At 35.7% G+C, this 16,572-nt stretch overlaps 1 protein-coding gene across 5 annotated transcripts in view; it reads right to left on the reverse strand.

Annotated features, from left to right (window-relative positions):
* The window catches only part of LOC109683333 (cell surface glycoprotein CD200 receptor 1-like), a 109,572-nt gene that overhangs the window by 91,252 nt on the left and 1,748 nt on the right, over positions 1-16,572 (reverse strand). For 3 of the 5 annotated variants that reach the window (XM_074073132.1, XM_074073135.1, XM_074073131.1), the window contains exon 1: positions 1,638-12,007. The exons of 1 other annotated variant lie outside the window; for it this stretch is intronic. In XM_074073132.1, the coding sequence (XP_073929233.1) occupies positions 1,638-1,704 (67 nt within the window). In that variant the 5' untranslated portion in view covers positions 1,705-12,007. Of the gene's footprint in view, positions 1-1,637; positions 12,008-16,572 lie in introns of those variants that run through there. One more of the 5 variants, XM_074073130.1, reaches the window with a different exon arrangement.

Raw genomic sequence — 16,572 nt, forward strand, 5'->3', positions numbered from 1 at the left:
GGCAGTACTGATAACACTGCAGTAATGGAAATGTAGACATAAAGTCATTGCTCTAAGTGGTTTTCTTCTCATTATTCTAAGTTATTTCTCAGTGAATTTATCAGGCCAAATCACTGCAATAAAATAACCGACTTTTTTACATTTTACAATAAAAGCTTTAATAATTTTATGATACATGCATACACCAGGGATTTAATGAATGCAATATCTCCTACTTAATGTCCAGAAACCATTTTAAATTTTAAATCTTAACACCTTTAAAAGTCAAATTATCTATTATGTTTTCAACTTTTTATTTTCCTTTTCCCAAAAGTAATAGTTCAAGTTGATATAAACAGCTCCTTGCCTAGCTGACTTCTCTTGTCAAGTTAGGTACTACACAGGTTTCTAGGAGACCTTTCTACAATAAGATCCGAACTATCAAAAGATTCAAATCACTTGATTTTTTAAAGTAATATCTGTTAAGTTCAGTTATTAAACCTAACTTTTGCTAGCTAACTAAATAGTTTAGCCTTTTTCCAGTAGTGTAATGAATAGTGGTGTTCTTTTGTGCAAAGAATAAGGGTTAAACATTGAGGAAAAGTGCCCATTCAAATGTTTCACAGTGCTTACTGGCACATATTGTAATTGAGCGTGATTCTATATATACTAGTTGTCTCTAACTTCAGACAAATCATTTCACCTCTCTAAGCCTTGGTTTCTATCTTTGTAAAATGGAGAGATGTCTTTCATGCCTATTTCACTGGCTTGCTATGCAGATCAAAGGAGAAAAAGTAGGTGAAATTTCTTAACAGAAACGTACAGTAGTAGATGTTCCCACCAGTAAAATTAATGTGTAATCTTTTTTGCCAGAAGATAGACAAAAATGACTTTAAAGTCATTCAGATGAGGGAAAAGTAAACTTTCTTTTTAAATTATCAAATTATAAAATTTAAAAACCAGCTACACAGTTCCCTTGCATCTTCTCCATCTACTAAAGTGAAACCTGAAAACTCCCTCCCACACCAACTCCTACCAACCCTCTGTAGTGAAACCAGGACACCCCCACAATAGCCCCAAGTTCTCTTCAAATCCTACAAGAACCCAGACATTGAGGAGGGTGTCCTCTAATTCAGAAAGTGTCTCCAATAGCCCACACATCTTCAAGATAAATACAGACATACATTACAGACATGCCAAAATAATAGTTTGAATATTACATTTTAAAAGCACTCCCTCATAGAAAATGATAGAAAGAAATATACCTTCCTAATTTATACTACTAATAACGTGAACCTACATGGGATAGGATAATTTTTTTAATTTTTTCTAAAGGAGGGGGAGATAAAAAGAACCCAGGTGACTCCGATTGCTACTAGTGTGTGTTTAATTTTTCCTAGCTTGTCCAAAAAGGGGGCAGAGGAATAAGGAAGTAGCAATGAGGCAAATCTTAGAAATGTATATATTGTAGTTCCTACTACACAGTAAAATGGATAAGACAAAGCAGAAAGCAAGGGTGATAAAGCAACAAATCTGGACATAAGCCCCTCTACCTATGATTGCAACTGGCTTACTCTGTCCCATAAGAAAGGCAATGTTCAAGAAGAACTCTGGGCAAGTCCTGACCAATGATTCTCCCAAAGACGATTCAGACTCACCAGCCTCTATGAAGACGGTCAACATCAGGAGTATCACTAGGTCCCAGGTTTTCCAAGGACAGACCATTTCTGTTTTCTGGTTTTCTGCCCTTCACACAGTACTGTCCCTCCTGGCAGATAGAGGAGGAGCTGTGAACATGGCTAGACTCCGTCTAGTCTTCTTATCGGTGCTGGATTCTCTTAGCCCATCAGCAGCAGGGCACTCCTTTCCTCTCGTCCTTTCTTTCAACTTGAGATATGTTTTAGCCTGATTAGTAACTGGGAAAAGAAGAAACTCTTCTCTGGCACTTGACACAGCACTAGATTTCCTGTACGAAGCGCTGAAGCAAAGACGGAGGAAGCAGATTGATTGAGTTATCTTTCAGCTCATTGGTTCCCCTCTCACTTCTGCTGCTCACAGATAAAGTGTACAGTAAGACACTGAACATGCCCAAGATAAACAGATTTGTCTAAACTTACAATAAAAAGTAAAACAGAATGTTTACCTATTTTTAGCCCATGCCTGTAGTTTTCTCAATCACAATAACTTTTAAAAGCTCCCTCCAGGTTGAAGAGGTATACAGCCTTAGTATTCAAGTCTGTGATAAAATATTTCTTGTTGAAAATTCTTTGGTGAAATTGCTGTCTAGAATGGGAGTCCACACACAATTCTGGAAGCAGCATAAGTGTATCAGTTGTCCATTACTACTGTGTTGTGTTTGTGTTGTACTAAATACAACACAAACTTAGTATCTGACTCTTCTGGAAGTCAGAAGTCTGAAATGGATTTTATGAGGCTAAAATCAAGGTGTAGACAGGGCTGCACTTTCTCTGGAGACGCATAAAGGTAATCTCTTTCTTGCCTTTTTGAGCTACTACAGGATATCTGCATTCTTTGGCTGGTGGCCACATCATTCCAACTGTTGTTCCAATGTCACATCTCTTTCTCTGGCTGTGACCCTCACCTTCCTCTCATAAGGACCCTATGTGATTATTTCGGGCCCACTCACACAATCCCGGAAAATCTCTCCACCTAAAGACCCTTAATTTAATCATAGCAGCAAAGTCCATTTTGCCATGTCCATGAACATATTAACAGGTTTCAGGAATTCCAACACAGACATCTATTTTGGGGACTTTTTCTCTACTATGATTCAGTACTTATTGCCATGCACTTTTACCTTTGATGAGGTACAAAATCAGAAAGCCCATCTTTTTAGTTGTTATTCACCTGGAATTCTGACTTTCCAGAAAAATTCTGTCCAGTGTTGCCAGTTGATAAGCATTTAGATTACATTTGAGAGGGAAAAAACAAAGAACAAAAATTTCTTTGTGGTAACAATTTCCTACCCAGAGCAAAACTCTCCAGGAAGGGGAAGAAAACTTTGCAAACAGGAAAAAAGATTAAATGACATGCACTTTTTTTTTCGTAAGTTAGCAGTTCCATCTTCCCTCTTTCCAAACATTAAACTATATATATCTCCCCCTTCCCCTTCTCCAGCTTTCTTACCAGTGAATCAACTTGATTCAGACAGTGAAGTCAGACCCTTAAGTGAATCATGGATGACTTGAAGACATGAGCTAGGACAATGAGTGGGTTATAGCAACCTTCTCTTCTATACAATGTTAACCAGGTGTCAGAGAAATCATGCAGAAATGTCACTTAAAATATAGCATTCTGGTTTTCTACCACACAGAGTCATTATGACCATTGAGTTTAATAACAGACAAATCAAGGATTAATTCCTATTCTACAAATTACCAGCCCAATGATAGTGGCGAATTTTCTTAAGTCAGTAGCCTCTTTTCCACTTAATATATTGACATCAACTTTTCTCAAGTCATCAAAAATTGTTGGTGACCATGTATTTTAATGCCTCCCCGCTCGATGACACAGCAAAAACTAAAACATGAAAGTGATAAGTGGCCTGCCTAAAGTCTCAAAGTGACTGGCTGGCAGAGCTGAGAGTAAAACATTTCATGTCTGCAAGCTCTGTGACCTTCCAACTCAACTCCTCTGGTTTGAAAATGAAGGCAACAACTTTCATATACACACTCCCCTGTGCTCATCTGGGATTGGAATACAACGTGCAGTCAGTAGCTTAAGAGTCAAATGAGTGGTATCAAAAACCATAAAATTGACAAGGTAGTTTCTGCAAGATGAGAGTGTTTCTCTCTCCACAACTTTTGTCTTCCACCCTTATACTCCACACCGCCAATCTCCCAGTTCCCACCTTTATTTCTTATGGAGAGCAAGTGTTTAAAATAATAAAGGAACCAAGAATTTGTTAGCATAATCATTCACTAAAGATATGCCATGAAAATCAGTATAGTAAGAGAAAGATGCGTGTGTCTAGTAAATTCATCTCTGAGAATTTTGAAGGTCCTAAAGTATTCTTATGTGTGTTCTAGAAACAGCACAGAAAAATGAGAAAGGATCAAGAGAAAGGTATTGCTAAAGCAGAAATCCACCAGTCTTCCAACTCTCTTTTAGTAATAACATTACCCTAAACAGTGAATATAATTCATATCCCCATTTTATATTTTACCTTTGTTGGCCATAAAGGTTAAGTAAATTTTCCAAAGACACACATGTGGTAAGTGATGGAGACAGGAATCAAACCTAAGAAATCTGACTCTAGAGTCTAGCTCTTAGCAACTTGGCTATTTAGAATCTTCTTTCCTACCTACTTTTCATCCTCTATCTTGTTTCCAGTACATTTTCCATGAATAAGTCTATTTGTCTATTCAGTCACTTTTCCTTTCAATTGGACACCCTTACTATTTCATAGTTGGTCTGTGTTATTTAAATAAACACACCTTGTGCTTGGTCTCTAATCTATTTACATTAACACTACTTTCTGCTGCCCCCTGCAGATGATTTGGTGAAAACAGTGCTAATGTTTTCATAAATTTAACAAATTCAGTAAGAGCTACAGCTTGAGATTTGGATCACAAATTATGCTAACATGCTACAACATTGTGCATTTAATCTACATCTTTTGAAAGTTAACTAAATGTAATAAATAACTACTTAATGGATAGTATAGATGTTATTTCAAAAAATTATTGAAAAGAACAATGACTCTTCTGAATTGCCAGATTGGTTTAAACAGTAATATAAAGAAATGGATGGATGGATGGATGGATGATTCCAGGAAAATTTAAAGATTGTCATTATTGGGTACCCTGGGAAGCAAGGATGGAGTTTTGTGTAAAGGATGATTATTAAGGAGAAACTTTAGATCATCACTTGTGGAAATGAATGGACACAAACTAGTGTGGGCAGGGGGAGAACTCAAATTGGTAAGTAGGTACACCCAGACTCAGCTAATCCCATGCAAAGCTCTGGACTTAAACTGCCCTTTAAATTGTCCTCTATTAGCCCAAAATGACCAGGCCTTTATAGTTGTGCACTTACTGGTCACTAGAGATAGCTACAGAAAGGACCAGGACTTGGGTGAGGCAATCCATGAAGGGGATGAACTGTGCACAACACTATCAACACTCAAGCAACTGAGTCCTCCATTTAAGGAGATCAGATGGCACCTTGCAGTGTCTGCCATGTAGATAAATGTTGGAAAATAATCAACTCTAATTCCGGTCTAAGTACAGTGGTATTCCACTCAACCACTTTGTGTTCTTTCCCAAGAAATCAAATTAATGTTGAATCTTGTTGAAAATACAAACTTTAAGCAGTTCTGCATTAATGTATTTCCTATTTGAGGCATTTATGTTATTCATGAATGGCAGCTGGAAAGTCCAGAAAAATACAGAAATAAACTGAAAAAAAAGAGAATCCCAGGCATATTTCTTGGCTAAAAACTAACATCAAGGCAAAGCACTCTGAAGAGGGACAAGTATCACCTGATCTCCAAAACACTCTAATTACTAAGGTCAAGAATAGCTGAAAATTTTAAAAAGGAATATTCCAGATGGACTAACTGACATTACCTTAAGTGTTTCAGATGATATTAAATTGACAAATAAATAAGTTATATGTAAACTTCTAGTAAAATAATATGAAAAGTGAAAATCATGTCATAGAAACTAATATTTGCCAGCGATTTCATTGAGCTGAGATTTCTCAGGAGAATGACAAATGTTTTGTTGAGCTATTATGGTTTTATTATATTGATGGCTTAAAATTTTTTCCCCAAATTACATATGGTCACACTGTCTATCTTTTATAAGATGATGTAATGTTTTCAGTGAATAACTGAAAGGTACTTTAAAATGGTTGACCTCTAATATACTAAATTTAGAGGTTAAGAAAGTCACAATTTTTTCCTAAATTTGAAAGTAGCTGTTGAGATTATGCCCCTAAAGTTTAGCTTCCTTAGTTCAAACTTCAGTTCTGCCATTTAGTTTCATTTTTTCCTGTTCTAGAATATCTATTTGATTCTTTTTAAAAATCTTACGTAATTTTATAATTTCCAGTTTTCCACCAAAATGTTTTTGTCTTTAATTTACTGGAGCATAAAAAAGAATACTTCAAAGTTTCTCCATTGAAGAAAATCTGGTCTTCTCATGTGTCAGGTATTCATTTTATTTTTAAATTGTAGAAAAAATTAGAAATAATTTGAGCCCTATGATTTTGTCTTCCTCTGGAAAGGATTTTCATGTACTTCTGCCAGGATCCTTGAACACTGGAAATCTGGGATCACCTTAATCCAGTTTCAAGGACTAGGATTCTGGTGGCCATCAGGTGACTCAAAGCCATAGTGAAATCTGTGTGAGGAGAGATTTTTATTGTCCACTCTATCCAACCTCGTCCCACTCTCCCCCAACCCAATGGGCTGTTGAAAGCACTGCTAACCTTTCATCTACCTCTTATAAATCAATCAGCAAACATCCCAAGGGTAAAAATAGTTTGAGTGCCAAGATCTTCCACTTTTATTTCTTTTTCTGGATCTTAGCCAGGTAATTCATCATTAACTTGCTAGCTCTCTAGTATCTCCCAGCAGATTTTGTTACTATGTCTGACTTATCCACTTACCTTCAGCAGGATGGCTGGTCTAAATGTCTTGGTCTGCCATCACCTGATGTGGAAGTCCCTTTCCTTAATTCTTTACCTTTCTTCATTTCTCACAATACATCATCAAGTCTTCTCTATTTGTTTTTAGCATATTTCCTGAACTTGATTATTTCACTTAATCTCCATTGTATTAAATTAGAATAAGATGGGGTGACAAAGTTAGAAATGCAATAGCATTGTTTTTTTTTAATTAATTCACCATGCCATTTAATTTGTGGACAATAGCAAAAAGATAAACAAGCCAAAGGCTTAAGAATCCTTGTGTTTCATGGCCACACCATTTGATCACATTTTCTTCAGTCTGTTCTATTAAAATTTTGTTAATTTTGGTCCTTGTAGTATAGATTGCATTAATGAAATGTAAGAAGTTGAAGACCTACATTAAGATATTTTTCTCTAACATAGTTTATGCTACATTAATACCTAAGTTATATTTCCATGACTATTTTCCTACTAATCATCTTCCTTTTTTTGTATGCTTTATTTTTTTATTTAATACATGACAGTGCCCATAATTTTGAAGTGTCTTAATGTGATTTGAAAGTGTATGAAGGGGAATTTTATTGAGAATACTGTTACTATTACCTCAGCTTGGGGAAAGAACAAGTAAGTATTATGAGACTGTTGAAATATTTAGATGCTGAATGATCTGTATCAAGAAAAGGAAGTAGATAAGATCTTTTTTGACACAGTGTTTCTATATTTTGCTTGGCTGAGCATAATAAAGCAAGTAAGCCTGTAAGAAGTGGTGTGCTGCTTCTAACGAATTTGTCCTAAAAGTATACACACCAATTATAACTGTCCTCCTGAAATTAGGTAGTAACTTTGGTGAAAATGAACCAAGGAGGACCCAGCACCACCAACTGATCTACAAACATTTATTCTTCAAAACAAGAACCCAAGAAGAAATGGCAGAGGGACCATAAGAAGCCATGCCTCAATCTTCAGAAGCAAATCATTTTCACAATACTATCTATCTTCAGACACATCCATCCATAAAGAAGACACCCTGAACATCAGAATATCTGGGGAGACACTTTTGGAAGAAGGGAGGTGGATTTAGCTCACAGTTCAATCAGCCTTTAGTATGGCACCAGCATCAGCTTCTGGTGAAGACCTTAGAACCAATAGGATCATATGGTGGATGCATGTCCAAGAGAAAGAGGTCACATGTCAAGAGAGGGAAGACAGAGAGCGAGTTGAAAAAACTGAACTTGCTTTCTAACAATTCACTCTTGCGGTAACTAATCCAGTCCTCCAAGACCTAACTTACCTCTGTGAAATAGGTATTAATCTCTTCCAAGGATCATTCTTATTACTTCTCACTAGACCTCACCTCTCAAAGGTTCCACCACGGTTAAACATTGCCACACTGGGGACTGAGCTTGCAGCACATGAAATTTTGTTGGACAAACCATGTTCAAGCCACAGAAACATGGATTAAGAAAATATCTTTCAATAATGTGTTTTATGATGGCTTAAATTTCATTTGCCCACGTGACAAGATCCGGAAAAGAGGAAAATAAACTACTGCTACTGCTGAAAGAGATAAGCTTTCTAGAAACATTCCATCAAGTATTTAACTTAGTATTTATCATGGATGTATCTGGAAGCAAAATAACAACTCCTTGACACTGGGATACCATTATTCATTAGTAGACTCAATATACAGATAGAACTGGCTTTAAGAAGTCACATGATGACATACTTCCTGAGCACCTTTTTTGTTTTCTTTGCCTTATTTACAGTTTTTTTCCCTACTCTTATTCCATTCAAATACAATGTTACTTGTACACATTATTCTATGTATGCTAATTTTTACCTCTACTAAATGAAATTACTTCAACATAATGACTCTAAGAAGAATTGAAAAAATGCTTCTACTAGACAAAGAGATGGGTAATGTAAAATTTGCTTTCTATAAAAATAAATAATGGCTGAGGAATCAAAATATCTTTTAAATGGTTATTGTTTTAAAAGTAATATATGCTTGTCAAAAAACAACTTAAATTTAGAGCAGAAAAATTTTAAAGTAAAAATATTCTTCTAAGTATGCTATTCTCCACCTGCTTTCCCATTTCTGACCCCCACTTGTGGCAGACAGAGAATGCCTGGGCCCCCAAAGATGGCCTTCCAATCTCTAGTATCTATAAATATATTACCTTATATGGCAAAAAGGATTCTGCAGCTATGATTAGGTTAAGGAGCTTGAATTGAAAGATTATTTTGGATTGTTATAGTGGGTTTAAGGCAATCACAGGGGTCCTTATAAGGGGCAGAAGGAGGCAGGAGAGACAGAGGATGAGAAAGATGGAAAATACTGTACTTCTGGCTTTGAAGACAGAAGGGGCCATGAGCCAAGGAATGCAGGCTGCCTCTTGACATGGAAAGACAAGGAAGCAGATTTCACTTGGATCATCCAGAAGGAACACAGACCTGTTGACACCTTGGTTTTAGCCTAGTAAAAAACCACTTGGAACATCTGACCTTCAGAACTTTAAAGCAAAATATTGTTATAGCACTGTTTGTAGTATTTGCTAAAGCAGTAATAAGATAGTAACATACCACTTAGCCATTCCTGAATTTGTAGTCTTCCACAATATATACAAACGCTTGGTATGACTCTTTTTAATTATTCTTCCTTCTTTACTTAGATCTACCCCTCATATTGCGGGGCCCAAGAAAGAGCAAAGATACCACGTATCAGCCCATCTAGATGTTTTAAAGATATAAATCAAGGCAATAAATTATTAGATAAAATGTGTTCTGTATTACGTTATCATATATAACTTCCAAACAGTTTTTAAACCATATATAACCTATGGTTTGTATAAGACCAAATGTTGGAAAATATCAAAGATGGCCAAATTCAGTTAGTATTACATATGTCTGGGTGTTCTCTTGATGGGTTATCTATATTTGGAAGAGTCATAAAGCAAATTCACAAACCTTTACATAAATGTGCCATCAATTTTCTTGGTTCTACGTAATTCAGTTTTTCCCACTAAAATATTGACTCTTTTTGTGCTTTTCCTGACCTTCTTTCTGTTTATTTAGGTTATATGATAATTGTTGTTATAGTTAATTTGACTGGGCCAAGAGATGGCTGGAAAAATATTATTTCTGGGTATGTTTGTGAGGTTATTTCTGGAAGGAGATAGCATTAGAATTGTTAAACTGAATAAAAAAGAACATACTCACCAATATGATATGATTGGATATCATCCAATCCATAGAAGGCATAAATAGAGCAAAAAGGTTGAAGAAGGATGAATTTTCTGTTTGTCTGTTTGCTTGAGTGGGGATATCCATTGTCTCCTGCTCATGGACATTGGTGCTCCTGGTTCTCAGGTCTTCTCAGGACTGGAATTAGGTTTCCAGGACAAACAGCTCACAGTGGGCAGATCATGGACCTTCTCAACTTCCACAATCATATAAACCAACCTCTCATAATAAATCTTTTTCTGTGTATCTATATAAATACTATTATTTCCATTTCTCTGGAGAATCCTGACTAACACAGACTAACTACATTTTTGGGTGATATTCTTCAGTTCCTCATATTCAAGATATTAATTACCTCAGCTTGCCCTTGGCTTAGACCCACACCATATGTCTGCTTCCAATAAATATTTGGGGAAATTATTTTAAACAGTATCTAACAAATACAATAGAATTGATAGAATGGAACCTTGCAATTCTATTGTCTTGTTTATTTTAATCATCTTATCACTTGACTGGTTAAACTATTTACCTTTTTCATGTTGTTATTATAGTTATGTCTTCTTTTTTCTAGTTGTCTATGGACCATACTTTCTGTTTTACTTATCCATTTCTACTACTGTCTGATAAATTCAATTTTCATGTTCTATTTTAAAAGACCTATACACTATTTTATCCTTATGGCAGAAAGTCCAACTTAAAACATTCATCTTTATACTTATTTTTTCTTATAGAGTTTTAAAGTTTACCAATATCTAAAACTTCTCTCCACTACAAAATGAAGACATAACCTGTAGCACTTGTATGTCCTGACAGATTTATACTTCTCCACTCCATACCCATCCCCATGGTACTATCATTTAGATCAGTGCTACTCAAAATGTGCTGCATAAACTGGCACTGGTCCACAAACTGCTTGACATCAGTTCATAACCCAAAGAAACAAAGGAGCTCTGAGCAGGGTATATATCAGCTGTGTCAGTAATACATAGCTTGTTCCAGCTGGCTTTTTTTTTTCCCCCTAGCAAGACTTTCTCAGTAAAAGAAGCACCATGTTGATTTACACTGCTATACAGTCTCCTTTTCTCATCCAAATGGGCAAAAACCTATTCATATACTAGTACTCTGAGTAGCATCAGTCTAGGCTAGAGTTTTAGTTCTGGATTGTTGGATTATTGCTTATTATGTCAACAATGAATTTTGCTAGTTATTTATTCATCTTTTCTTCATGGATCTCATTGCTCGAGTACTTCCTTCATAAATGCTATTAAAATTCTTTGTGTGGCAAATGGTGTTATATGCTTGTGACTTTTAATCATCCCTTGATGTTTAAATGATGGCTTAAATCTAAAATTTTAAATTTGGAATTAATTTTATTCAAACTTTTAAAATACTTTTTTACTCTTTTCCTGCATGCAGTGCAATTACACAAAAAAATTAATCTATCTCTTATTGCTTTGTATGTGACTTGCATTCATCCTCTAGATTTCAGCATTTGCTTTTTGACTTTGATCCTCTTAAAATTTCATTTGATATGTGTAAGTGGTGAGTTTCTATTATCTAGTCTTCTGTATGAGTCCTTTCAAACCAGTCTTATATCTTTTAGTATAGAATTTTTTCAGTAATTAATTTTCAAACATTTTCATCCCTCTGCTTATTTTAACTGACTCATCTACTATTGATATGAAAATTTCTTTTCTCCTCATTTCTCTTAATTTTATTTTTCATCTTTTTTAATATTATAATTCTTTCTTGGACTATTCTCCAACCTAATTATCCACATCACTATTTTGTTCTTTGGCTAAATTCACTCTGTATTCAACTATTAAACCCATCCACTAATGTCTTTACTTCAATAATAATATACTTAATATGCAGTAAGTCCAATTGGTATTTCTTAGATGCTTCCTGACATATCCCCTTAGCTCTCCTTCTAAAGGTATTTACTGTTTTATTTAAAATTCTTTGTCCACGATGTCTTCTGATTACTTTCACAATGCTGGTGCTATTGCTGCTGTTGATGATGGTTATCATGTTGTTGTCTTCTTTTATAGCATTGTGGGTCTATAAAGTGAGTCTGTGAGATCTTGTTGTCATGGCAAAATCACTTACCTTCACAAATAACAGATATCTGAAGAGAAAGGTAAAAATTTAGGCCCTGGTGTACAATATAAGCAGTAGATGGGTACTGCATAGCACAAAGACCATCCAAACTCAAAAATTTACAAACCCTCCACTCATGACATCCTGCCCATCAAGTAACTCCCTGGTACCTCTACCTCAGGCATTACGCCTTTCTAGAGAATAAGATCTTTCTCTCTCTCTCTCTGAAAGGGTTGGCAGTCTGGAGGAGATGTTCAGTGACCAAGCAGCACTCAACTCCAGCTAAGTACACCATGGTTCATCCAGTTAGCTGAGGATCTGCTGTTCATACCAGTTGAATCACTAATATTCATGGCACTGCTCTGTAGAGACTCCATACTTCATTATAGGTAGCTTAGGCAACATTTCTTATTAGAATTTCCTCAAAGTAAAGAATTCTAGTTCTACTAAAATGGTGACAGCAGGTCTGTCTGACCATTTTTCTCAAAAATCTCCAGAGAAATAATTCGTTTCTAAAACAGAACCAGGAGTATACCTTTTCTATAAGTATACAATCTCACAATATGTGCAAATGAAAAACTTTTGGGTTTTATTTTTATTTTTTACACCTTTGTCCATGTGCAGAAAAGAGTTAACATGGAGGCCTGTGACTAGTATTCATAAAAAAAAAAACTTCAAGACTGGCCCTGGGCTTATATCTGAGCGCTTGACTGGCAGAAAGTTCCCTAGAATGATCAAATTAACTGTCCATAAATTATAAGAGTAGCTCACTGATCTTTGACTGTTTGTACAAACAATTTAGTTTATACTTGTATTAGTCAGCTTTCAGTAACTATAAAAAATACCTGAAATAATAAGCTTATAAAGAGAAAAGGTTTTGGCTGACAATTTTAGAGGTTTCAGTCCATGATCAGTTAGCCAGTGGTGAGGTAGATCATAATGTTGGAAACACTTGGCAGATCAAAAATTATTTGCTTCATGGCTTGAATGTAAAAGAGAAAGAGACTGAAGTCCCACCATCCCTTTTGAGGACCCTCTGTCCAGTGACCTAAAGACCTCCCACAAGGCCATCCCTGTAAAATTTCTATGACCTCCAAATAACACCTTCCTGGATACTGATGAAACCTTTAACACATAGCCTTTGGGGGTCATTTAAGTTTCAAACTATAGCAATACTGAATACCTGCCTTCTTTCTGAGCATCTGGAATTTCAGTAACTATAGTAAGTCACACAGTCACTAAGTACTGACATGACCAGCCCTTGATTAAAAAAAACAAAACAACCCTGAGCTCCTAGGTCCAGTGAGCTTTCCTGGTGGACATTTCACACATGTTGCTGACAAAATTCAGTGTGAATTCAGTGTATTCTGTGCAACTTCACTGACAGGACTCTTGGGAGTTTTGTGCCTGTTTCTTCCAGACTTCACCTTGAATGCCTATTCCCTTTGCCAGTTTTGCTTTCTATCATTTAGCCGTAATAAATTATAGCCATGAGTACAACCATATGCTGAGTCTTGTGAATCTTCCTAATATACTGGCAAATTTGGGACCTACTCTTGGCGATACCTGACATATTACCTGTGAATGAGTTACAAAAATTGGAATAATACATGAACATATGTGCCTGTGGAATGTTACCCCATTTTCTCAGGGTATCAGAGAGCATATAATTCACATTCACTAAGGCAATGAGATGCAAATTAGAGGTATACCACAGAGTAGTCCCCACCAATACAATCTTGCCTAATGAGTCATAAAAATTTAAATGCTAATGAATTAATCAGTCAGAACAGCAAAACCCGTGTTTTACAACACTAAAACCCTCTTTGTTACTAAGATAAAAACACATATTAAATACTAAAAAGTGTTCCAAAATATTTTAATAGCACAAGTATGATAGAGGATCAACTAAACAACTACCAGTGAGAAAGATTAAGGTTATTTAAGGCAATTGGTTTTCTCTCTACTTACAAAAACAACCTTGAATAAGTGAATTTTTATTCCTCCTTCAGAACCCAAATCATTCTAAGAACTCACCTCCTACACATGAGTATTGTCTGATATTTAATCTCCAGATGTCTTTAGAGAAATCTGTCAGAGCAGCAGACACAACCTTAAAAGAAACCTCAAAAAAGCTTTTTTAAAGGAATAAAAACCTCTTAAACATTAGTGACATCTCTAAAGGTACATTAATGAGATATAAATGAAATTCAATGATCTGATAACCTGAAGATGATCATGGGGAGATGTTTCTGTTGTTTTTTCAATGATAGTAATGTAATAAATCTAAAGTATAAAACTTATACGCCAACTATAAAATGAGGTGGAAAAGTCATGTATCAGGTTGAATGTATATGCCACAAACTTGTGTCAATGTGCTATGTGATATCTAATATAAAATTTTTAAATGAAATGTTGCACATACAACTTGAGAAAACTATAAGGCACTTGAAATTTAAATCATTCATTCAGACAGTAGATATTACAATTCAAGTTATTACAAGATATTATAATTAAGTTACATATGGAGGTTCTTTCATGTCACTCGTCTTCATACAATGCCTCTTTCTTCTTCTCTCCCCACCAATATTTGTTCCTAATACAAGAGTTTGAGGTTCCAATTTGAATGTGATCAGGTCTTTCCTGTAGTTAATCTCTGGTTACCAGATCAACACACAAGCAAGCACTCAATAAATGTTAAATACAATTGCTAAAACAAGAACAAAAGTAATTATAGGAAAATGTCTTGTGTAAAGCTCTTCAGACCTAATCTATTACCTCTCTCTACATCTACAAATAAGTTTTCCTAGTGTCTCTTCCTTTGTGGTATTCAAAGCATTTTAGACTAGATTGAGTTCATCTGTGTAAATACTATGCTTGCTGACTTTCTGATGTCCATGGTTCTGTCTATCTATCTAGGCCTACAGTATTTACCTCTTCCTGTCTTAGATGGGTTCCCTAAACTTGATTCCTATAGGGCTTGAACACAAATTGGGATCATTCTGGACCCAATGGCCATTCACTGTAGAGTCAGATGTTATGGAAGAAACGACTGAGATGATCCTGTCCAAGAGGTAAAATTTCATCACTGTTATACTTATCTTCTTATTCTTAATAGCTGAACCTGACAGGGTATAACTATGGTATATAGACCAGATTAAGTTTAGGGATAAAACTTGACTCTAAAGCAGGTGTGATGGCACACATCTGTAATCTAGCACCTAGGAAGCTGAGGAAGGAAGATTATGAGTTTGAGGCCAGCCTGGGCCACAAAATGAGACCCTGTCTCAAAAAAGCAAACAACAACAACAAAAAATGACTCTAAGGACAGAGTCTAAAGTATGTAATGCCTATTCAATTTGAATTAAATTTTTTAAATATGTTAACTTTGTGGTGAATTACCTCTTCAGTTCTCAAAACAGAAGATATGTTTTAGAAGGAGAACCATAAATACACACTGAATGATAAAGAAATAAACCACATGTTTTTCTTGGGGAAGCATTCCTGGCAGAAGTATAAAGAATTAGAAATAGGAGTGGATATGGCTTATTTGAAAAATAGCAAGAAGCCAATGTGGCTGAAATGGCATAGACAAGAGGAAGAATACAGGTGAAGTCAAACAAGTAATAGCTGGGGGAAGAGAAGGAAGATCATGTAGGGTCTTAATTTGAGTGAGATAGGAAGAAGTTGGAGGGTTTAGATTATATTTTACTAGGATCATGGTTGTTGCTGTGTGGAGAATATACTGAAGGGGGCAAAAATCAAAAGTGATTAACCAGTTTGAAAGCTATTGCAATAATCTAGTTGTGAGATAATGGGAATTTAGGTAAGGATGGTAACAGTGGATGTGCTAAAAGGTATCAACGTTTTGAAAACATGTTTGGAAAAGGATATGCTTTGAAGGTTAAGCCAAGAAAATTGCAGCCAGATTGAATGTGGAGTATAAGAGAAAGAAATCTAGTTTTCCCCAAGAATTTTGTCTGGATTAATTAGAAGAATGGAGTTACCATTTATTGTGATGGAATGATCACAAAAAGAACAGATCAGCAGAGCATAAAAGAATATCAGGAAGTCTGTTTTGGCTAGTGTAGAGATACGCATTAGACAGCATGGTTTCTAATCTGTATTACTCTTCCCCACGAGGATTAAATCCTATTCTGAATCTTAGCCTTGACCAACCTCTGATCTAGAAAGCTAGATCATAACTCCTGATCTATAGCTATCAACTAACCTTCCACTTCATACAGACTGCCAGGAACCAAGATGCTGCCAACAATCAGATTCATGGTATTGCCAGAACCCAAAGTTCTATTGCCAACATCTCAGCTACCAGATTTCATGCCCTTTTGATATGGATTTTGGCTTGATTTTCCTGGAATTTGATAATTCCTTATAGTCACTATGATTTCCATTACAGCTCTGCAACAGTTATTTCTCTTAAGCTAATTCCTCCCAATTCCAGTTTTCCTCCCCTCTCACTAGTTGGTCTTATTGCTATGCATGTTTCATGATTGACCTTGCCTGCGCTGAAAATTAAGGAAGAGTTTAATCCCATGTGTCAGGAAAAAACAGATCATCTATTGACTCTAAACC

This window comes from Castor canadensis, chromosome 5 (assembly GCF_047511655.1).
Source record: "Castor canadensis chromosome 5, mCasCan1.hap1v2, whole genome shotgun sequence".
Taxonomy (NCBI): Eukaryota; Metazoa; Chordata; class Mammalia; order Rodentia; family Castoridae; genus Castor; species Castor canadensis.